Genomic DNA, 23727 nt, shown 5'->3' with positions numbered 1-23727 from the left:
TTTGCTGTTTCAGTTTAGGGATTCATATGCTTTTGCTCAGTCATCTAAATGAATGCACTCCTCTCTAGATTCAAGCCAACCAAGATTAGCAAATCAATCACCACAATTTAACAACCGATGGCTGTTGGTGGCCTGTGTGAAGCGTGTGGATAATCACCATTGAAACTCCTATTTGACAGGTGACCACATTACAAAAGCTACCATTATAACTGGCACGAATAGTCACCCCTGTTGATAAGCTTATTCCAGAACAGAAGGCTGTGAATGAGCCAGGAAACAAGCTATCCCAGAGTTGGTCCTTCCAAGCCAGGGTTCAAACACTTCAATAGGACAGCACATGAAGCTTTGTACAATAGGACAGCACATGAAACCTTGTACAATTGTGGTAGCTGCTTTACTTAGCCTATGAGAAAACAGAAGACACTATTCTCTAAGGCTGGCATTCAAGCTCCTCTCATTGAGTATGTGACAAAAATAGGTGCTCAGCACTCAGGGGCCCACCCAGGAGAAATTCAAATGCTGCCCAGCTGATTAACAAAATGCCAACAGCATGTGTTTGTTGGTGGTGCACATCTGCACATGCCTTGATGTACATAAAATTTATTCTGCACACGAGTGGAAAAAATTAGATGGAACTCTGCTTATACCCCAGTCATGTTTTCAAGCTTTTTCTCACAGCCTAAGAAGGCTAGAAAGATGTTTTGGCTGTTCATTTTATTTAAGTAGATATTCCAATGTGATCCCTTAACTCCAAGACCCAGAGCCGTAATGCATGAGATTATAATGCTAATGTTAAATCTGGCTATGGAGAAGAATAGGACAGCAGCCAGCCAGGGACTCTTCCTGTCCAAAATGTAAAATACCTTGACTAAAATTCGGTGTGTATCCTGTATTAATTAAAAAGAAAACCAAGAGGGACTTATTTTCCTCTTTTGGACTTCTCATTTTGGTCCCATCCCTAGAGCCCTGCGTGGATACAGAATTGGTATCTGCATCTGCAAAAATGATCCGTAGATGCAGATACATGCTGTTTTGAAGGACTCCACCCATTGTCACAAGTCAAATGTATCACCTCTTTTAACTGTCACAGATAGGATGCCTTCCTTTGTAGTGGTCAGGGTTAGGTAATCATTTTCTATCTTTCTACAATGGCATCATTTGGTCACTGTATTCAAGACTGCATTTCAGGTCATCTCTCAAAACATGCTGTAGTCCCGGGCTAGATTACTTGGAACACGTGGTTTAAAGGTTTTTAAATATAATGGACCTATAAATATTGCCAGTTTAATGCTCCACCTTGTCCCTCAAACTTTTGGTAACTACAGGCTCTTAAATGAAAAAGGCCATACTTCCAATGCCAGCTTAACAGAGTTTGGAAGTTACTATGGGTATGGGCTTACATGGCCATGTAGACATGGTTAGTGGGTCTTGAGTTTGCTGACCCATACTAGGGAACTCTGAGAGCTTGAATGTTAAAATACAACATAGGCTCCAAGACTATTAACCCACTCTCAAACCTAGAGCTCTGGTGTCCATATTGCAGCATTCAGTTACAAGTCAAATAGCCTTATCCTAGAGTCCCTAGTGCCAACTCTTCCCTCTTCCAGAAATGTGGCTGTTATAGTCCTAGAACTGCAATGCACTATAATAAACTTTACTGCCTGCTCAATACATAAGACGCTTGAAACCTTTTGCTTTGCAAAAGGCTAGTTTTGTTTGCTCTCCATTCCAAATCAAGAGGCTCAGTGTGTGCCTGCAGACTGCTTCTCTTCTGATCACCGGAGGCCATGTCTTCACTAATGGAAGATTGATTCTGCTGCAATTGATTTTCCTGAGTTTGATTTAGCGGGTCTAGTTAACACCTGCTAAATCAACTCAGAGCATGCCTACCAGTCATAAGTTGGTACCCCTGCTTCTGTAAGGAGTGGGGACAATGGGGAAACTTAAATAAGGTATGTCAACTCCAGCTACATAATTAATGTAGCTGGAGTTGTGTATCTTGATTTGACCTTTCCCTTTAGTGTAGGCCTGGACTGAGCTACAGCTGTTCTCTAAGAGGAGGAGTTGGCTTCTTTTTTCGAGATAGATTGCAGATTGTTGGAACAAAAAGGACTAAGGTAGTTGTCCCATGGAATTGTGGGATAATTCTGGCTGACTTCCAAGACCCGAGTCAAATGGGGCTGTGGCTACACTGCAAAGTAATAGTGATCATATCCTAGCTTAACTCAAGCTCAGACAAACAGAGTCCTGAGACCCTAGATCAGCAGAATTGCAACACAGATGCAAGGAGAGGTGATGTTTGAGCATGGACTCAAGCACAGGCTTGCATTAGGGAGAACAATTGTTCAATTTTTGCCCAGAATATCTGGTCAAAAAGGGTGTATGTACTCTGAACCCGGAGCTTGAAATATGCTACACAATTTGAGCTATGCAAATTGCATAGCTTATTCCCCGTTGATTTCAAAATAGCTTATTTCAAATTTTGGTACGGTCTTCAGAGCACTTATTTTGAAATAAATCACTATTCCAAAACATCCCTTACTCCTCATGGAATGAAGTGTGCAGAGAAGTCAGAATAGCAAGCCAGTTATATTTCAAAACAACAGGCATGCGCAAAAGACACAAGAGCTATTTTGGAGTACCTCCAGTATCCCAAAATAGCGCTGCAGTGTAGAGGTAGCCAAAGGGACGCTGACGGCTCCAAATCAGCACCATTGACTGTGCTTTTGATTGTCCCGCCTGCCTCTGCACCACGTGGCTCCCAAGAAGCAACTGGCATGTTCTCCCCCCCCCCCCCCCCCCATTTCCTAAACATAGGCACAGCCAGCGGGCTCTCAATGCTGCCCTCACTGCTCTATTGGTTAAGAACTGCAGCCAATGGGAGCAGCACACAGAGCTTCCCCTAGCTGAGCCTCCACCTAGGACTGGAAGGGACGGGAGGGAGAACATACTGCTGCTTCCGGGCATTGCCTGAGGTAAATGCTGCCTGGAGCCTGTACCTCTGACTCCCCGCCCCCCCCCCCCCCCCCAGCATCTCAAACTCCTTCCCCCAGCCCTGACTTTGGAGGAAGCCCTCTCCATTGTGCTTGCATGATCTGATTTTACTTTTACACCTTTAGCTCTTTCAGCCTAACACAGAATCAAATGCTAGCTACCCAACTGCCAATCTGAAAAGGCAGCTGCTTTCTGGACTCTGTTGTACAAAGAATGTCAACTACCTTTCTATAGCAGGCAGAGAGTTAAAATGGAGAAAGAACTACTGTAAGGAAAAGAGATCTCTAGATAAGCAGACAGCTGATTTTCTAGCTCTGTCAAAGACTTTGTCTCTGAGCCACCCAAATACAAAGTCTCAGCTCAGCCTGACTGACCAAGGAATGAAATGAGAGGAGTCAATTAAAAGCCACATAACTTCACTTGACTGGCAGCATCTGTTGAGTGAAGCCCAGCACTGAGATAAACACTGCATTAACTTCAGAGGTGTAGCCGAGTTAGATTGTAACAGGAAAAACTTAACACAACAACAACAAATAGTCTAGTAACACTTTAAAGACTAACAAAACTTATAGATGGTATCATGCGCTTTCATGGGCAAAACCCTTTTCTTCAGATGACCGGACTCTGACCCTCAAGATAGGTATATACCGGTGTTCTGACATGCTGACTTTTTTAGTATGACAAACTTGTCTGCCTTTTGCAGTTCCATGAGACAGGTCTTCCTATACTTCTTCCATTAGGTGAGGCTTTTTAACCTATAAAAATATTCTCCAACAGGTTTTATGTATTATACAGAAATCATACACCATCAACAGGACAAAAAATGGAAAGAAGTACACAAACAATGCACTGATATATGAACTTCAAGAAAGCATATATCAAATGCCAACAAATTGCTTTCATAGTGGAATTATTCAGGGGGCAACTGGGTGGGGGGGGTGCAGCAATAGTTTCCTTCTTACTCCTGCTGGAAGTGAGCATGTGTGTACTGTTTCTTTAAAGCTGCAGCAGGAACCAAACCAGACATGAGAAGGGGGAAGGATAGGGGCACAAACCCTGTAGCAAAGGGGGAGGGGGGAGGAACTTTAGGGATAATGGTGTTTTCCTCCTTCTAGTGAAGTGTCTTGTTCAGTGCTGGATACCATCTCCTCTGGCAATTTTTTTATCATTATTATAGCACAGCAACAATGGGAAAGTGATGGGGTTGTTTTATTTTGTGGGTTCTGTTTGGTTTTGGGGGAGGAATAAAGGGGGAAAAAATTAGCAACATGGTTCATATAAAATTCTAGAACAGCCCAACTGTTGTGATCTGTACAGACTGAAGCTCTCTCGTGCAGCACCCTCAGGACCAGACCAGTGCAGAATCTCAGATTTTGCCGACTACAGGAGGTCAATATTGTCTAGCAGCATCGCCAACTCTTCCACTGCTCGCTAAGCTCTGAGAAGACATTTAGGCGTAAATTAGAGCTAAACAACAGCACAGAACACAGAGCCAGGACTGGTAGCTGTAAAACTTTATGGGAGCATGGGGAACATGGCCACAAGAGGACACACAGCTAAGTAAAATCATGCTGGACCACAGATGTTCCTCGACCAGAGAATGCTGGACTGAAGAGGTTCAACATTTACCAGAGTTATTTATTTATTTATTTTTTAGAGAGGCAGGAGGGTGTCCTGAATCCTTTAAAAAAAGTTAACACTATTTTCCTTACTTCTTTAGCCTCACAGCCACCAGCTAACCAAGCAAGAGTGGTAGAGAGGTTACTTCAGGGACTACTGATGTCACACCTAAACAGTAAGCACAAATCAAAATGCACACTCCAAGTGCTTACATTTCCCCATAGGTGATAATAGACTGGTTACACTGGCAGATTTAGTGCTGTTGAATGTGGAGAGTCCTACAAGGAGTCATGGATTCTGCCCCTTTTCAGACACTCTTAGCTAAGCTGTTTTTCCACAAACCTTAACACACAAAAAAGTTGAGGATTTTCATTTGTGTTTTACATTTCGTTTTAGTACTCACAATAAGTGCCAGACAGAGCTCTAGAGAGAAGCTCTCAGTTTAGCCAAAGAATAGATCCAGCACAAGCAGCGTGAGATTCCCAACACTGCTCGTCAGATACCTCAATCACAACCTGCAAGGACCAAGACAAGGTCAAGAGGTAGTTCTCCCCCACCCCCGATGGTCCTTTAAGTTCATGGCGTCTCTTTGAAAGATGCCAGCCAACACAGTTCCTATTTACAAAACTACCACTCCCTGGTCAGTAGTGTGAACTGTCATCTAACTAGGCCTAGGTGAAGTGTGAGGGGCTTTTGTATACTGACTCCAACTACTAGGCCGCACTACACCCACTGAAAGGGATGTTGCGTACTAACTGCTGCAGTTAGGCCCTACGGTCACAACAGGAGGGCTGGGGGTTTAGGACTGAAGAGAAATTGCTGGACGCGCGGGGTTAGGGTGTAACTTTAAGAGCCCTAGGCATTTAACTACTCCCTCAGGGGGACTGGGGAGTGTACAACCCCACAACACACATGCAGCAAATAGAAATCTAATATTTCACACTACAAGTTTTACTTCACTTATTCATTATGCATTTTTGAGAGCAGGGAGGCAACATTTATGGTCCCAGATAGGTCAGCTGAAACTCAAGTCAGATATAAAAAAAAAATACAAGTTGGACCGTATTGTGTACTTAGTTGACTTGATGTTGCTTACATCTAATGATTAGTTTTCTGTTGGTCTACAAAGTAACAGCAGAGAAAAAAAAGACTAAACACACACACACGCAAACATGTAAGTTACATTAACATATTTACACTATGTATTACAATTCAAGCAAAAAAAATATCCAAAAGGAAACTTTCACCATCAAGCTTTAGGCTAACTAAATACTGAAAAACATACATGGCATTTACTTGACTACTATTTCTAAAGCTAGAGATTATTGGGGCAATAATCTTTTATTCTTACTATATAGCCCAACTTTAAAAAGATTTTCCTCATACATTATCCAGATCATATCGGTTCTCTGGTGAAATGCCACTTTTTAGAAAGCGGGGGAGAGGGGAAGAGAAATGACCAATTGTGTCCTTTTTATTTTTCTATCAACTAGTAACACTGAAATAACCATTGCAGATGAAAAATGATAGTTACTGTAAAACCTAGATGTTCCTTCACTTCACTCTTGCAACAGATGCATATATATTTAATATGCACAAACTCGATAAAGCTTTTTCCTCAACAGCTCTCTCTTCCCCTTATCACCACCAGATTGGTCTTTAGTCCCATACAGAAGAGTAAGACTAGTTCATAATTATTTTTATGAGAGAAAAAGGATTTGCATCTATACTGTTTAATACTCACGTGAGACTATCTGAAAGACCATTAAGTCTGAAAATTCTAAATATAAATGATTCCTTGTATATAAAATAAAATTTTATGATGAAATATTTCAAGTAGCAAATTGGATTTCCCAATGAATTGCATGGAGAGAAAGCCAGTGTTAAGCACTGTCAGTGCACATTTATGATTCCAAGGCATGGACAGCAGTTTAATCCTTTTTAAAAACACTCTCTCATGAAATGGTGCAAATATCTGTATAGGAATAAAGTTTAAGTAACTGCCTGCACTTCTAAATTAAAAAAAAAAAAAATAAGTTTGACAGACTGCAGAATACATGTTTGACTATTTAGTCATTTGTATGGATACTTTTCTCAGGTTATAGAATCTGGGAAAGAGGGTCAGTCATAAACGTCCATTTTTAAAGGGCTGCACAGTTTGAAGTATAACATTTATAAACAAGGTATTTTAAAGCCATACTTCTCAGAATGGCACTCTTTGCTTTACGAAAGCATTTAAAAATTCCTGTTACTGTTAAGTATTTTAAAAGTCAGCTGAATGATACACAATCTTCAGTCAATACATTCATTCTCTTATTATAAACTATTTGAAAGAAAGCAATGGAACAATAACCACATGGGTCCAATACTCTCATTGCAGACAGTGCAATATAGGCAGACTGTAAGTAAGCAACTATAATGTGAACACATTGAAATAACACTGGGATCCAGTTGTGGTCCAAATGGTTCTGTCTGAACAGAATTTTATTTGGAGAATGGATAAATGAGAACATATCGTATCAGCAGATTTTGAATGAAGATTCAGGTTCTCTCTCTGGCTACTCTTTGTGGATCAGAGAACCAAAAAGGAATAAAAGAACAGAAGAGTGTCTCTAAATTCAGGCCACACCTAAAAGGACTAAAATAAACCACCAACCATTTGCTACCATAGCAATGAGCACAGCTGCATTTTCTTCTCTGTAGATACAGAGGTCATTTTTTCCTTCTTTAATAGTAAGAAAAATTGTAATTCATCAACTGTAAAAGTTAAGGCATACAGAATGTTTTGTTTTAGATTCAATGTTCAGTCTGATGCAGAAAAATAGCAGTTTCCCCTTCTCCAATTTCAATCTTTTCCCCCTCCTATATAAAAAAGAATGGGAAAGAGAGTCACGAGAAGACAGAATGACTTCAAAACACAATCAGGTATTTGTAAACAATACTTTTTGCCTTCAGAAATCATCTGCAACTGCCAGTTGCAAAAGAAGCAGCAGCATGTAAGATAAATCAATTAGCTTGCTAATTTCTCCCCTCTCATTTATTTAGCTCTGCACTGTATTTGTCGTAATTGACTATAATTATGTTAATTACTAACTCCAGTATAATTACTGTATTTATTGTCATTGAGCACACTACGTACCCAAAGCAAAGCTGGCATTTGTTGGGCATCAAGAAAAAGAAGGCACAAACTGTCAGGAGGAGTTTTTCTAAAAACCGGCTGATACACCTTCAGCAAATGAAAGGGCATAAGAGATTTCATGCAATGCTAGTTTGAAAGCACTGGTTCATTAAGGATATTAATTTTCTGATAACTACACATTTAAGCATGACACACTGGAGCAGTATCTACAGGATTTAGCAATTATTAATGCGTGACAGTTTCAAATGCTAAGTGAATCAATTAAACAGCAGCATTCACAATTTGAGAAGAGATAACTGCTTCATAACTGCCTAAGTCTACAATTTTCACATGACAAAAAAGGGCCATTCAGGCTCCTTCAAATCCTGACAGGTCAAGAAAGAAGTTTGAAACAAAAGCACCTTATAACCATCATCTCTCCTCTTTACTTGTCAGATCAACTTTGCTAGTGTCTCCGCTGAAATGGCATCACCATGCCAGCTGCCACAAGGTGATTTTTCATGTCTTGTCAAAGAAATCTTTTATTCTATTTGCTCTGCATTAACATGTTACATTTATTGATCAAGCCCTTTCTGCAGCCACAGCAGGGCACTGTGCTCTTATGCCTAAGGGGGCTTTGATGTCCTGGTGACATTCTAGACCAAATAATGCACATACTAAATGGATTTAATGCAGAAATGTGTTTGTGCATGACAGCTACATTAATAACAGCCCCTCACACTGATAAATATGCAATTGCAACTATTAAGAGTTACCCAATTACGGTGCAAATATTTGTCTACCTTATAAATAAACCCATCCAAAAGTTTTAACAGTAGTGCATTTTCTTACATATTTCAAGGCTGTAAAGATCAGTCTCAAGGCTTTAAAAAAATGTCACGTCTTATCTTGGGGACATTGGGGTTTTTTAAACATTGTGTTGTTCATCACCTCCCTGTTCTGTGCATCTTTACTTCTGCAACAATGGCAAGATGGAAAAAAAGAGTCAAAACAAAACAAAAATATAAAACCTTCCTAGGAGCTAAGAAGAACATGCACTCAACAAAGGGGGGCAGATTCTACCTTGCACTGCCACATACGTGCAGGCAAGAGGAAAAGCATAAAGAGGTGAAGAATTTCCTACTCCCCACCAAAGCATGGAGACATTCCACCAGCCTCAAGGAGTCATGGAAAAGCATTCCAGCGTAAGGTTTAGGATTTAGGGGATTTTTGCAAACATGCCCACCCAGCTCAACAGTGCTAATTATGCAGGTGCACACAGAGCATAAATTATTCATGCTCCTAGCAGAAATAATCTGCACACTGGGGAAGTGGGAGAGATACCTATCTATAATCCAAGCCCAATTATTGGGTTAAATCTTCCCTCATTGGCCAAGAGCTGAAGAATCACTCTTCTGCAAGTAAAACCAAGAGGAAAGTTCTGAAAGGAAAAAGGGAAGAAAAGCAAAAATTTCAAGCACTCAGCAGCAAATTACACTGGCTTCTCAATTAGCCAATCAGCAATATTATTTAGCAGAACATGGCACCCATACAGATCACGTGTGTCACCAAACACTAAAGTCCATGTGATCTTGAGCATGAAGAGGGGAATCCAGCACAGATGAACCCAGATGAAATAATAAATAGCACTTAGAAATCTAGGTGTTTCCTGGATGAAGGTAAGGAGGCTAGAGGAGAATCCAATACCAGTAATGACAAGTCTGCAACTTTCTTGCCAGGAGCAGTGGTTCACGTATCTCATCACCTGGTCAAACAATAGTATATAATCCTCTCATAGGATTGAGCAGAAAATAGCTGCAAGCATCATTATGTTTAACAGATATTTTGCTTCTTAATGCTATTTTTCACTCACCAGATTTATCATAGTGATGCTAGATAAGATGTGAATGCAAGTAATTTAGTTTTAAAATTACAAAGCTTCCTATTTTAAATGTGTCAATTAAGTTCTCTTGCTTTTATTGCTAGATTAAGACACATCTGGTCACCCTTCTTGGCCATGTAACACTTAAGGCTTCTTGTCTACCATGCGAGGATGGTTCCCTAGCAAGCTCTGCCTTGCTTCCATTAACATCAATAGAAAGAGGACTGGACCCTAAGGCTATGTCTAGACTGCAAGCCTCTTTCGAAAGAGAGCGTCTAGACTGCACGTTGAACTTTCGAAAAAGCGGCTTGCTTTTTCGAAAGAAAGCATCCAGTGAGTCTGGATGCTCTCTTTCGAAGAAGCCCTATTTACATTGAAGAACGCCTTCTTTTGAAAGAGGAACTTTCGAAAGAAGGCGTTCTTCCTCGTGAAATGAGGCTTACCGCCATCTAAAGAAAAGCCGCGTTCTTTCGATTTAATTTCGAAAGAACGCGGCTGCAGTCTAGACGCAGGTGAGGTTTTTTCGAAAAAAGGCTACTTTTTTTGAAAAAACCCCTGAGTCTGGACACAGCCTAAAAGAACACATACTACATTTTGTTTCATTCACAATATAAACTGAATTAGCAGCTTCTCCCATCAGATCTGTTTCTTGTTTTCTCCCCACCCTATAAATTTTTAATGCCCACCAAATGCTAAAAATCTATAAATCTGCAAGCATTCAAGTAGTTAACTGTCTAGCAGATGGTAACAGTCATTCCAGTTATATCAGCCATTTCTATAGGAGATATTGGGGGAAGGGGAGTAAAAGAAGTTTGCTCTTTCCATGCAATAACCTTTCAATGGTCAAAAAAAATCTAACGACCAAGAATGGTTAGTGAGATTGGTATACAAAAAGGAAAAGGGAGAACTATCCCATAGGGAAGCATCCTGCCATTAATTTTATTTTTCTTTTAATTTAACTCCCAGCAAAAACATAAAACTTCCCTTATCTTATTTGGAAAGATCTGACTTTGCCCCTCAATCAAGCCAAGTCTCCACCTCTCTCCCCTCCAAATATCAAGAAGCTATCCAGCATGCATTTCCCCATTTCCCCCAGAATTCCTTTCAAGGAGACCAAAATCAGGCTTTCACCAACACCACAATCAGAAAATTACACACTCTACTACAGCATTGTCAGTTCTTCAAGCAAATAAAAGTGTATTCAAGTGGGATGAAAGGATTTCACTGTTGAAAACAAGTTCAGCCCATGCCCAGGACTTCCCTACCAAATGCACATCACTTAAGGCTATACACTTTCACGAACATGTGTTTTGTCTTATGCTATAACTGATGACACACTAGGTTTTCAGACATCAGTAATACAGAGGACACTATGTGAATTTGTATTTTTATCATGGTCGAAAGTAAACAAGGGAACCTTATTCTCTCCCTTTCCTCCTGTTAAAATAAAGAGAAACCATTATCCTTCTCAGCTTATGTCCTAATTTCCATCATTCCAAGCAACTCTGCCCACAGTTATAGCCATTACAGCTTCATTCCATCCTCTGCAAGATTAGTCCTTTGTATGGTATCAAGCGTCACCACCCTAGATCGAAGGTGAGCAAGGAGATAAGTCTACCCATTTAACTCTCAGTCCCTTTGAGGTCTATCTATCTTTTCCCCTCATCCCTACAAGGATTTCACTCTTAGTGAAGATACTATTTTTTTTAAATGTTTTGTCACCTCCCTCCTTCCCCAAAAACATTATCAACTTCAGAGCATTTTATTTATTAAAGTCTTAACATTACAAATGAGTGCTGCTTAAATATTTCAGGAATAAACAGAATATTTGAGCACAATTACTGTTCAACCTCTGGCAGAAAAGAGGGAACAAATTCTTTTCCCAGATCCGTTACTTCCATACACCCAAGAACAGAAGAGCAATCCTGTTGGCACACATACAGGAGGAACACCAGAAATATTTTGAAAAAAGCACCAGCAGAAGTTTCCATATAATCCCATCAACAACATTGTGTTGTCTGTTCAGTTCGGTTTAGAGGATGTCGTCCTCGGTGAGCATAAGTCACATGTTAGATTGTGACAGTCATCAGCATCTACAATGCACAGACTGTTCTCCAATGCCTGATTTGCTCCGCTATGTCTTGTGTATCTGAGATCATAATCAGTGTTTGAGTTTACAGTGAAATGAGGTATCTATAATACGTTTTATCTACTGATTTTTATTTATCTATTTAGAAAAACAAGATACTACAGTGTTGCTTTCAACTGTGAATTTTTACAAATAGGCTTAGGCAGGGGTTGGCAAATACAGGCCCCTGAACTGGATCCGGTCTGCCAAGATTAGCTCCTGGCAAGCCCCAACCACTATATTTACCTGCACAGCCTCAGGTACCGGCAATTGCAGCTCCCATTGACCACATATCACCATTCCTGGCCAATGACAGCTGTGGGTAGCAGTGCACCACCAAGAACGGTGATCTGTAACCAACGGAAGTTGTGATTGCTAATACCTGCAGATGGGCAGATAGACAGTGGTCGCTCTCCAGGGTTCGCCTCTGGCAGACAACCACCACTCTTTCTCGTTCCATTGACGCCCATAGAAATATTACCATTACCACACTTGGAGAAAAATGCCTGCTTACAACAAAGTAAACTGCGGAATTCCAAAATTTGGGAAGTATAACCTTTATGCAACAGCCCAGTCAACTTCAGACTGAAGCCAGTAGGATTCTATTCAAATTACTATTAAAGAAAAACAAACAAACAAGTGTCTCCTTTCAGTTTTGTTTTTAAACCAGTCCAATGGAATTCTTTACGTTGAATTAAATTGTAGAGGCCTTTTGTTTTAACAGTTCAACACTCATTTATTTTAACAGACAGTATTCCAGAACATTGAAAATCACAACTGTCAACATGCAAGGAAAATGGGAAAAAGGAGAGCACACTTACTTGTAAACGTTGATACTGGTGAAGCACTGTTGGACTCATTCTCCATTTTTTCCCCCCGTAGAAAATTGTTGGTTTGCTTGTTTTCCCGCAAAGAGCAAATAAAGACAAATGCAAGCTTTGCTTTGTACATTATCTGGATTGATGCTAAAAGCTTTTGATAGACTTACCTGTTCATTATTTCTCCACATGCTTTAAACATGTTAACTGTAAGAAGAATGTCTACAAAAACAGTACTACTATTTTACAACAGCAAAAAATATATATTTGATAACAATTAAGACAACTTGATGTATTTTTTTTATCCTTATCCAAACAGGAAGAGCATGTATATATAGCAACTGAAAATATGGGGGGGAAATGAAAATGTTTAACTTTTGGAGACACAGCCTAACTTTGCTTATACTGCATTTGATAAACCATACATTGTCACATACCTTAACAAGTTGAAGCTAAGGTCTAGCCTTTTTGCAACGCTTCCATATTTTCTTCCTAGAAATTCTGGAATTTCTTTGCAATCTTGACTAATATAGGACACCTGCAAATTTAAAGAGGAAAAATTTAATAGGTGAACACTGCATATTTTCTCTTATTGTTTCTTCTTACTGATCCAATGACATGGCAAACAAAACAACATTCACTACCATCTTCCATACTACATCAATTTCAATACGATGGACTCCACCCAGAGTCTCACTTCTCTTTTAACAGCTGTTAATTCACAGCCAAATGTAAATAGAATTGGGATTGCTACATTTGGGAAATCAATGCTCACTGGCAAGTTAGTAGTTTATAATACTTCACACTCCCATTAATACGTCGATCTAAAATTCTCCAAGGTGAATATAGTTTTCTGGATTCCCAATTTGCAACACCTTAGATGGAACTGATTTTCAGAAGGCTCAACACTTTCTAAACCTTTTGAAGTGGCTCAAGCCAAAAATCACTAGTTACTACAGATGTTAACTATCGGTTACACACTTATACAAATAGCAGATTGAAATTTTAGCAGTTACACATTTACACAAAGGTGGGGGCAGGCGGGAGCCCTCTCTTCCTGCATCCTGGGGCGGGGAACAACAGTTTGGTGGAGGCCAATATGCACGGGGGGGGGGGGGGGGGGGGAAGCCAAGGCAGGAGCCGGCTTTTAAGCCAGCTCATCCTCCCCCGCTGTCTGTCGCAGGCAGGAGGGAGCCAGCTCCATGGAAGGCAGTACACTTGGCGGGCCGGCTTAAACGCTGGCTCCTCCCTCTCCCCACTGCCTTGATGGGACACAGTGGGTGGGGGGGGAGGGGGCAGCAGGAATACATGCAGTTGATAGGATTATCCGGCTGCCCAGACTTATCGGTTTATCACATAGTTGACTACATGTTGACATCCCTACTAGTTACCTCAAAGTTTAGACCAGAATTTCTAAAGCCAGTCAGTCAGTAGAGTCAGTCAATCCCTTTTAACCTATAAAAGGCAAATCTTATACCCATCTGTGTAACTGGGAAATAGTAGAAAGGCTATGTAAATTGCCAACAGACAGCAAGGAAGCTATAGCAAATCAGATCCAAAATTAAGCAACCCTGAGGAGCTCTTGGTTTACAGCCCTGTGCTCAGAACACACTCCACCTTTGTGTATAATGTTTTACATATCATGGGGAAACTAAGTATTGAAGTGCATAGACAACCAAGATTTCTCCTAGCCATGACAAAGTGACCTACATACCTCCACAATATCTCCAAAACGGTAGGATTGCAAATGTTTTTTATATATAAAAAATTTATTTGCAGACAAAAATATTTTTAACAATTTTGGTTTATCTGTTGGGGGATTCTTGGAAGGAATCAGGCCTAAGAATCCCCCCTGAACTAAAGAGCAGGAATGTCAGACACAAGCTATAATACATTCGCTATTTACTCTGGATCCTCTCTCCAGTAAGTCATTTACAGCGAGGAAATGGCAACCCTGACTAGCTACCAAAAAAGTCAATAGAATTAAGAACAAATAAAAGCTGACATCTGTAAGTTTTGCACTACAGAAATCCCTCCTTTTGCAACAACTGGCTGCCTAGTTGGGTATCACAATATTTAATACTGTGCGATATAAATACTAGAGTCCCCTTTTACAGCTGGTCTACAAGATGCTTAACCATTCAAATTTCAGACAAGGAACAGATTAATAAAAGTAATTCAGGTTCTCTTAATATTTATATTTAAGAGAACATGAAACCAACCTTAAAGGACAACTTGTCAGTGTAGTCAACTTTACTAATCATCGCAGTTTCATCCAGTATTAAAATAACCACAAGCTGGTAATACAATATTGTAGTACCTTTAATTCATTCTTGTTCAGTAACCAGATGAGAAGATAGCTGACTACAGTGAAATCATTTTTACTTTCAGTACAAAACCTGAAAGAGAGGCCTCAAAGTTCAGCCTTGCAATTCCTTCTCTCTTCTTCGTACGACACATCTTTCATCATGACTCTTGTAATAAATTCCAGTACCAAGACACAAACTTGCCTTTTGCAACTATGAGGAAGAGGAAAAGGGATTTCTTCAAATAGCCAATATCCCAATGACTTGGAAATAGTGGAAGCCCACACACACACACACACACCTTACATGCATGTGTCTTACTTGTACAATTCCTTTCTTCCCAAAGAACCACAAAGCACTTTACAAGAGGTCTGCGCATATGTATTCATCTATTTTAATAAATAGATGATTCAATTAATCCATTGCTGAAACATAGGTACACTATGATTTTGCTACCATGATCACAGAAGTCAGGTCAGCAAGCAAAAGGTAATTTCTGTAGCAAAAGCGAGAGCAATATGGTGGCATGAGGTCTAGCCAACACAGTACAAGACTGGGACTCAGAGGGGATCTATTTTAATCCCAGCTCCAGCATCAATTCACTGTGTTACCTGAGGCAAATCACTAAGGCCCAATTTGCTCAACATATCGGAAGACTCGACCCTTGACCTCTCTCTGACCAGGTGGAGTACATTCTCCCTAGTGCAGTGACACTTCTGCATTCTTTATGTCTGTATTAATGGCGCTTAAGTATTGTTGTAGATACATCTTTCTATTAGTCATTTTATAATATAGGAACTTTGTAAGTCTTAAGTTTGTATTAATCTTTTTATAATGTCTTATAGAAACTCTGTACTCGCCTTACGTAGTTTCTACAATATAAAGCATTTTAAGAAGACTTTGTATTAAGTGCTTTCATCATGTGTATTAAGTCTTTTCACATGGTAGAAACTTTGTATTGTCTCCATAATATAGAAACTTTGTATTAAGTCTTTTTATAATGTTATAGTCCTTAGGAATAATTAAGGTAAAGAAAACATCTTGGTGTTAGAAATAGAATAGATCTCCCCCTTTGACTTGAATGGGGGCCCTGTTGAAAGAATGAGGTATGAATGAATGAGGTGTGTAGGGCATGCACCTCCCAACAGCTGCAACTGTTGGAGAGAGGAATAGGAGCCAAACCCAAGGACATGAAGACCGCTCAAGTGGGCTCACTGAGAAATGATCAGACAGTAACAGCCTTGAGAGTCAGAGGCAAGAAGTCAATTCAAAAGCCCTCTCCGAAGATGAATGTAGCAGCACTGAGGACAACACCCAGAAAAAGGCGCCACAAATGACTAACTGACACAGCTAGAATGAGTAGATTTGCGTGAGAGGGAATTTACTTACGAGGGACTCCGAGTCTCATCTTGTCAACACTGGAACATCGATCCTGATTGGCAGAAGCCCGGCTCCTCCCCTCTCACATCTAACTCAGCTGGTTAGTGAAGTTAGGGGGAGCAACTAGTTGACAACAACAACAACAAGACTGAATGTGTTTGTTTGTGTGTGTATATGTGAGTTCGTGAGTGTAGTATATCATAGGCATGTGATATATTATACACACACACACACACACACACACTGATGTAGCCCTCCACTAATAAAAGTGGCTGTTTGCCTTATTCCCCCTCCCCTCCCCCCAAAAAAGATCCTGTGCAGTACAACATTGTAACCAGGCTATTATAGGGCATGGGGGTGAGAGGGAAGCACATCAAGTTTCCTCCATCCTGCCCTTGCCCTGCAAGGAGCGAGCAGTGCTTAGAAGCACCATGAGCTCCTGGCATGGTGGGAGGAGACTTCACATGCTCCCCACCCCCAAGCTCTGATTGGCCTGGGGGCAGAATGGGGAGCCCACAAAGCCTCCTCCCACTGCCAGGGGCATGAGCCTCTGGGTGGGGGCAAAGACTTCACACACTCCCCTGCCCCCAGACCAATCGTGGTCTGTGGGTGGGGAAGCAGGGAAGTATCCTGGCCCCACCACTTCCGCTTGAGGCCCAGGGCCAATTCAAACATTTCTAAAGTGGCCCCTGCCAAAAAATTATTGCCCACCCCTGTGCTAGTGCAAAGTATTCTACTGTTAACACAGCATCTTACCAAGGATTTAACAACATTCATTAAAGTCTCCCAGCACCTTTTTAAGGCACTATTTCCATGAAACTTTGGTACAGACCTGTAGGAAAATAAACTTTCCATTTTCACTTTATAAGAAGATATTTACAACTCTGATTGCAAGGGGAACTTCCTGCTTTTCTGCCAGCTTCTCATGACAAGCGTGAAATTCCATACCCGGGACAGAGTGACTTTTGCAGCTTGTTGTATTAAAAATAAAGTTTTGGGTCTGTTTGTTTTTTTAAACAAAGCTCACTTTCAAGAAGCCATAAAAATGCCAGTTCCCACCAGTAATTCACCTCCCCCCAAGCTTATTTTAGTGGCCTATGAGCATCTGCCCAACCACACGGCCACACTTCGCAGTAGGCTTCATCAGGGGAAGAATAATATGCCAACCAAAAAGATGCTTTTAAACCTCTCTAAAGACATGGACATCAACTATAACAAGCCAGTTAACACAGTACTACTATAGATAGAACTGCTTATGGAGAGGTCCAACACCTAGACAGTGGAATCGTCACCCATCACTAGAACTCAGGCATTATGGTAATATCAGAATTTAATAAGATTCCCCCCCCCCCACCCCCACACACACACACTTTTTACATCCAACTTAAAGCAACTTGCCAGAATGTGATACAAACTACCGTCCAGGCCAAATCCCTCCTCCACTTCCTTCAAAGTAAGGATGATCCTTCAAGTTCTAGTTCTTCAACATCCCCCATTGCTCATAGACACTGAAACATATGGTGGTTCTCCAGTCCAGCAATAGCTAGGTAGCATGGAGCACCATAAGGACCAAGTCTCATCCATTGGCTCTTCTGGATAGTGGACAGCTTTTTTATTTGCTCCCCAGATAGCCCAACAAGGTGGGAGGACAAAAAAAATGTCATGGATAGATAATGGAGTCCAGCACATTCCATGCCTAGTTTTTTATCATTCAAATCCAAGTCAGACTGGAAGTAACACCAAAAGGTGTTGCCATCTGAGAGGTGTCTGGTGACATGTATGGACCAAGTTTATAATAAAACTTGGGTTGTGAGAGATTTCAGGTTTTATTGTGAATGTTTCACACCATTATAGTTTTCAGTAAGTTACGGAGCAATTCAGGGAAGGGGGGGGGATTAAATACATATTTTAACTAGACAACATCACCTTAACTAGCTTCACTTACCCCTCTTTCTATACTAGAGAGTATGATGCAGGTTACCTTGGCTGTGACCATTTTGCAACACTGCATTGAGTGTAACCACACAGATCATAATGCAAAGTCATTAATTCCATGAAGAATGTTTCCAATTAGGATTTGTCATTAAATTTAAAGAGGATACATACTAAAGACTGATGCAGACTCACCACCCCAGACCAGAAACATACAGCTAGAGAGTGTGTTCTTAATTGAACATTATACTGTACAATTCTAATAAGTCTATGTATGTTCACCTGTTAAGTATTGTGAAGAGAAAAACCAGATATTAAAAAAAATTTCTAGCTAGCATATGAATATCATGTCCAAAAGAAAATCCTGTTTTGAAGCTAACTTCATACCACATTCACATTAAGAAAATATTTAGATTAGAAGGGATATGATCAGCCTCTAGGGAAGGAAGAACCATCCATTCCACACCATCATATACCACAATGACCACAGAAGCCGTTTCTTACAACTGCTACACTGTTAGCCAACTCCCTGCATGATCACCATTTCTATAAGCTATACATGGAATTCTCTTAACTAACATCTCTCTAAAAAGAATACTCCTGTTAGAGAAACATTTAGCCATGCAGCACTCTCAGTAGGTGATACTGTATTCTCATATAAAAAGTGGCTGTTTTGTTTTTTTAAAGGTCATAGACCCCCCCCCCACACAAAAAACCCCCACAACACTTAATTCATAAGTGGGAGACTTAAAACCAAAAGGGTCCTGAGTCCCACAGAAAAGCAATGGAAGTTAAATGCCTTACTCCCCTTTGAAAAAGTCTCCCCATAAGCAAACGACATTATGCATATGAATCACGTGTGTTTCTCTGCTAAACGCAAACATAATAAACCACTTTTAGTTTCCCACCCCCACATTTTCGTTTACTGTTTAAAGAAATTAGTGATTTTAGAACAGGTGAAAACCCTTCCAAAAGGAGAGTCATCCCATCATTCATAATGATACAGAATCAATACTAATAATATAAGCTTTCTCCCTTTATCCACATTGCCCTTGCAGTAGCATTTCTCCCCTTTATCCATGAGTCACTCTCAAAAAAGGTTAAAGAACTATTCACTCTCTGTGGGCTATTCACAAATGTACCACCTATTAATGATAAGGGTGATTGTAGATCTTGGATACCACCTCTATCAGAGGGAGGGGTCGCATCTCAGCAGGTGTAAAATTGTGACTGAAGTTGATGGAGATGACAGTTTATACCAGCTGAAGATTTTAGAAGATACCCTCAAAACATTCAAACACTACCAACCAGAGTGAAACTGACCCCATGATGTCTTCACTTATAGTCTTTTCTGTTATCTGAAAAGTTCTGCAAACTCATTCCCAACTCTTAAGCCATCCAGTCAATGTATCATTACAAAACTTGACACAGGCCACAGAAAGGGAAGCTCCCATGGTAAAAAGACAAGTATCAGTGATCTTAGACAACATAAAACACATCAAAAATAGTTTCCTTTTGTTGCCTTCGTACCATTTCCTTTGCAAAAGTTACACTCACTATGTGGATACAAATTGTATATCTGTGTACTAGCAAAGTGGAAAAGCCTTAGCAAAACATACAGCTGCACCGAAGTGGTTAGCAGTTATACTTAAGAAATCTATAGGTGTGGCCACTAAACCATCTTGAGAAGCATTAATTTCACAACTGCCGCATGTGATGTGATTTATTTGTTGTGTTTGTTTTTACAAGCACGACTTTCCTCTGCCAAGCGTGTGAACAACATCCACATCCCATCTGAAACACATGCTAAGGGCTTCCCATGGAAACACATTTAAAACATATCCATTCATTATAAACACAACCATTAAAGAAATAAGAGGCTCCTGGAGTTTGTGGCTTTCACATCAGAGAAACATACTACCACCTCTCAGGAATAAGAGCGTGTTCTAGTTACACCTGGGCAGGCAATTATGTTGGTAGGACTTTATTTGAAGTAACTGATAAGTTTTATAGGGGCATCACCTGAAGGTAAACATCCAAGAGTCCAACCCCTGAAAAAGCAAGTGACTAATGTTTCTATGCAATTCCCCCATAACTTAACCTGGACACAGAATGAGTAAAAACCAAACTCTAAGGGTTTGATTCAACTTTGGATAGGATAGCTCCTCCCTGCCCCCACACGCCCTTTGCACCACGAATTGCAGTTAAGAGATAGGTTGGGGGGGGGGGGTTAAATTACTGGAAAAAAGCAAGACAGGCCTGGTACCCCCCCCCCCCCCCCACCACACCCACACCCACACCCACACACACTTCACGTGAAAGGAAAGACAAGACATCGGGGGGGGGCACTTTGGAGGCACCCAGAAGCAGCAGAAATAAATCTTGCTCCCTGCAGACGCATAGGGAGGGGGGACCAAAAAAAGAGAGACGCAAACCCAGGCACTGGGCTCTCTCGAGCTGCAGACACAGCGCGCCCTGAGGGGACGGAGCAGCCAGCGACAGGCTGCAGGAGAGAAAGGAAAAGACCCGCCAAAAGTGCTACTGCGGGGGCTTGCAAACAGCTGGACACAGGCACTTACTTGAGCTCCACTTCCCACGACCCCGGCCATCTCTGCACACTACACACGGCCTGGGCTGTGCCCCCTGGGTGCAAGCCACGGGGGGGAGGCAGCAGGGGTTGGGCTCAGTCAGTGGGGGCTGTGCTTTTGGGGGGGCGGGGGTCAGGCACTCGCCTCTCTCTCTGCCTCTATTAAGGGCTCAGCAGCTGCAGCTGCTACTTCCTCACTCCAGTCAGCTGATCCCGGGCGGAAGCGCGGCTCCGTTGCGGCTGTTGCCTGCTCCGCTTGCGATCCGGATTGCAAAGCCCGGCTCCGTTTACACGGGCTGCAGGAGCAGGCTCGGCCCCATAGAACTCCTGCTGGAGGGGGGCGCGGGTGGGAGCTGCCGCCAGCCTGGGCTAAACTGAGTGGGCTTCCCGTATATCCCCTCTTACTAGGGCACCTCCACCCAGAGCCCCCTGCCTGGGGTGTCCTATAGGGACTCCCCTTGGGTTGCCCCTTTAAAAATGCAGAAGAACCCAGCTACTCTCCCCCAAAATTCACCTGTTCTCCCCACTGCCAAAAACCAGCCCGGAGCTGCCCCACCACTGCCAGTAAGTGGGGTCCCACCAAAATGTCCTGGAGCGCCACTCCGCATGGGCAAAACCTGTCACCAGAACTGGCCCGCTGGAAAAACACTTGCAAGCGACTCCCGGCCACCTGGGTTGTCCTCCCACTGTGGAAACAGATGGTGGACAGTTGCCATCAATCCCGATTCCTTCCCCTCCCCCTCTGTCACCAGCACAAAGGGGAGTCAAGTCAGTGATGGGATGGGGTGGCATTGTTGGAGAGGAGGGGTGACAAGGTAGGCAGGGAATTGTGCAGCCTTAAAGACTCCCCCATCAGGAAAGAGCGAGGAACAGGTCTCTGCTCGAGAGAAGAGACATCAGGGAGGTAGAAGCCTGAAGGTGACCCCAAGAGGGGGAGCTCAGGTGCAGTTGCCCTACACCAGATATAGATCACTTGTGCAGAAACTACGGACAGTGAGAGGGGACATAAGTCTTGGGGGCGTCCCTTCAGGTAGAAATATGCCACAAAACTGTCTTTGCAGTTCATTCAGTGAAACTACTACTGCACTTGCTGCTGTGTCTCTTAACCTCATTGGAAAGTACGGTAGACACAGCTATGGCATGGTTGCTTCACTAAAGTCTCATTCTCCCCTTTTTCCTCTGGCTATGCTGAGGGAAAACTCAGAACAAACCGGTTAAGGGCCATTTAAAAACGTTTATTACCATTCTTTTTATTTCTCCCCGCGCGTTTTTATTTCGCGCGTTAAGAACAAGAGTACACACGCACGCAAAATATACACAATGAATCCACACATCACTTCAGGCCTGATTCTCCATTGCCTGGTACTTTGTGTAATCAGTTACCTTTGGGCTAAGTGGAGGCCAAACACTGCCATATCCAGGACTGCCCATCGAAAGCAACTCCACAAAGCCAGCACAGGCTGTACTTAAGTACAGGCCCAACCTGCAGCAGATTAAGAACGTAGGGGCTCCACTCAACTATGGTGATTGCTCCTACCTGCTCTCTCACTCCCTGTCCCCAGGAATGGGGAAGCCTTTTGAGGTGGTAGCAGGGAGGGGGGAAGTACAAGTCCTGCCCCCTGGAAATTACAGAGGGGTAAGTGGCTCATGTCCCATGGGACTGACTCAGCTCTTTTCTCTGGGCTGTTGACTCTCACCCACAGTGCAGATGGGGCTCTCCCCTTCACTATGTGATTTCCCATCCCCTTCTGAGCCCTGGCTGGAGGGAGCTGTGTCTTTCTGTCTCCCCTTGGTAGCTGAGGGCCCTGTGAGATGGGGTCCCTATACAAATGCAAGTTGGTTGATCCACACTACTCTGAACCACATGAGTCGCCCCACTGGCGTCATGCTTAAATTTAGGCACATACTTAAGTACCTTGCTCATTGGAGTCTTAATTTATTCCCGCACTTTGGAGAGAATCTGCTTAGGAGGCAGCTCTGAACCACGTATTCCTGCTCTGCCCAGCAAAGGAGGTCAGATTGGGGATATGCCTCAGGATGAGAGAGAATGACTAGAGCCCAACAGCTCTCCGGTGAATCCCATCAACAGGAACCATTGCAACAGAGTACAAGTTAAAACAGCTCTGAGATGTCTCAATTTTCACCAAACAGCCATCTGATCAGGGAACTTAAGGTGTCTCCCTCAGGTCCTTGACCAGGCAAGTATGGGTGAATAAAATAACATTTCATTACCTTTCTGACTGTGCACAGGTGTAATTGACTACACAAGATGCAGAGCAATGGCGAATCAATCGGTGATGGTGAATAAACATTCCGACACATATACATAAAAATACTGTATCAGCCATTCAGTAAGAGTTTCTGCATCAGGGCCCGTTGTTAGTTCAATCAGCCACTCAGCCTGCTTTGGACACACTGTACATTTATTTTTGGATTATACAAAGTCAGCAAATTAAGTGTGCCAAGAACAACAAGTTATATCTGGATTGTATACAAAGCAGAGCAACATCCTACTTTCTACCCTCCCTTTACCTCTCATTCAAATGGAGAGTAATATGTGGCCAATTATTATCCATCTGATTCTTAGAGGGCCACAGGACATTTGGTATATGCATACAAACTCAGTAGACAGGAGAATTGATTTTAAACTTCAAAAAGGAGAGGTTCTTTTGAACTGGAAAATGGACCTCTTCTTTCTGAAGCTATCCAAATGTTCCATTTGACAGTTTCAAAACTTTCCCCTCACATTTTTTTCCATGAGTCGAAATGTATCAACACTGATCTTTCCCACAAAAAGTTCGTTTTAATGAACCAGCGTTTTCCACACCCCCCCCCCCCCCCCAAAAAAAAATCTTATCTTGGAAAAAAGCCTAACCAGCTCTGGGAATTGTGTTATTCTGCACATTTGGAAAATTTGCCCCCAAAATTGTCAAAACAATACAACTGGATTGGTTGGCAGCCC

General features: G+C 41.9%; 1 protein-coding gene across 8 annotated transcripts in view; it reads right to left on the bottom strand.

The window, feature by feature from the left end:
• LRMDA (leucine rich melanocyte differentiation associated) overlaps window positions 1-20941 on the bottom strand; it is an 864979-nt gene extending 844038 nt beyond the window's left edge. For 2 of the 8 annotated variants that reach the window (XR_012905545.1, XR_012905546.1), the window contains exons 1-2: window positions 20758-20937; window positions 12998-13098 (exon numbers count right to left, since the gene is read on the bottom strand). Coding sequence is in view for 6 of the 8 variants with exons in the window: in XM_075934701.1 (XP_075790816.1) it covers window positions 12998-13098; window positions 20758-20787 (131 nt within the window). In the remaining 2 variants the exon portion in view is untranslated. Of the gene's footprint in view, window positions 1-12997; window positions 13099-20757 lie in introns of all 8 variants that reach the window. The other 6 variants (XM_075934701.1, XM_075934704.1, XM_075934706.1 and 3 more) reach the window with 5 other exon arrangements.
• Between the last annotated feature and the right edge of the window lie 2786 nt (window positions 20942-23727).

Source organism: Pelodiscus sinensis, chromosome 8 (assembly GCF_049634645.1).
Source record: "Pelodiscus sinensis isolate JC-2024 chromosome 8, ASM4963464v1, whole genome shotgun sequence".
Taxonomy (NCBI): domain Eukaryota; kingdom Metazoa; phylum Chordata; order Testudines; family Trionychidae; genus Pelodiscus; species Pelodiscus sinensis.
The sequence above is the reverse complement of the archived record's forward strand: the minus strand, read 5'-3'. Positions and strand labels throughout refer to the sequence as shown.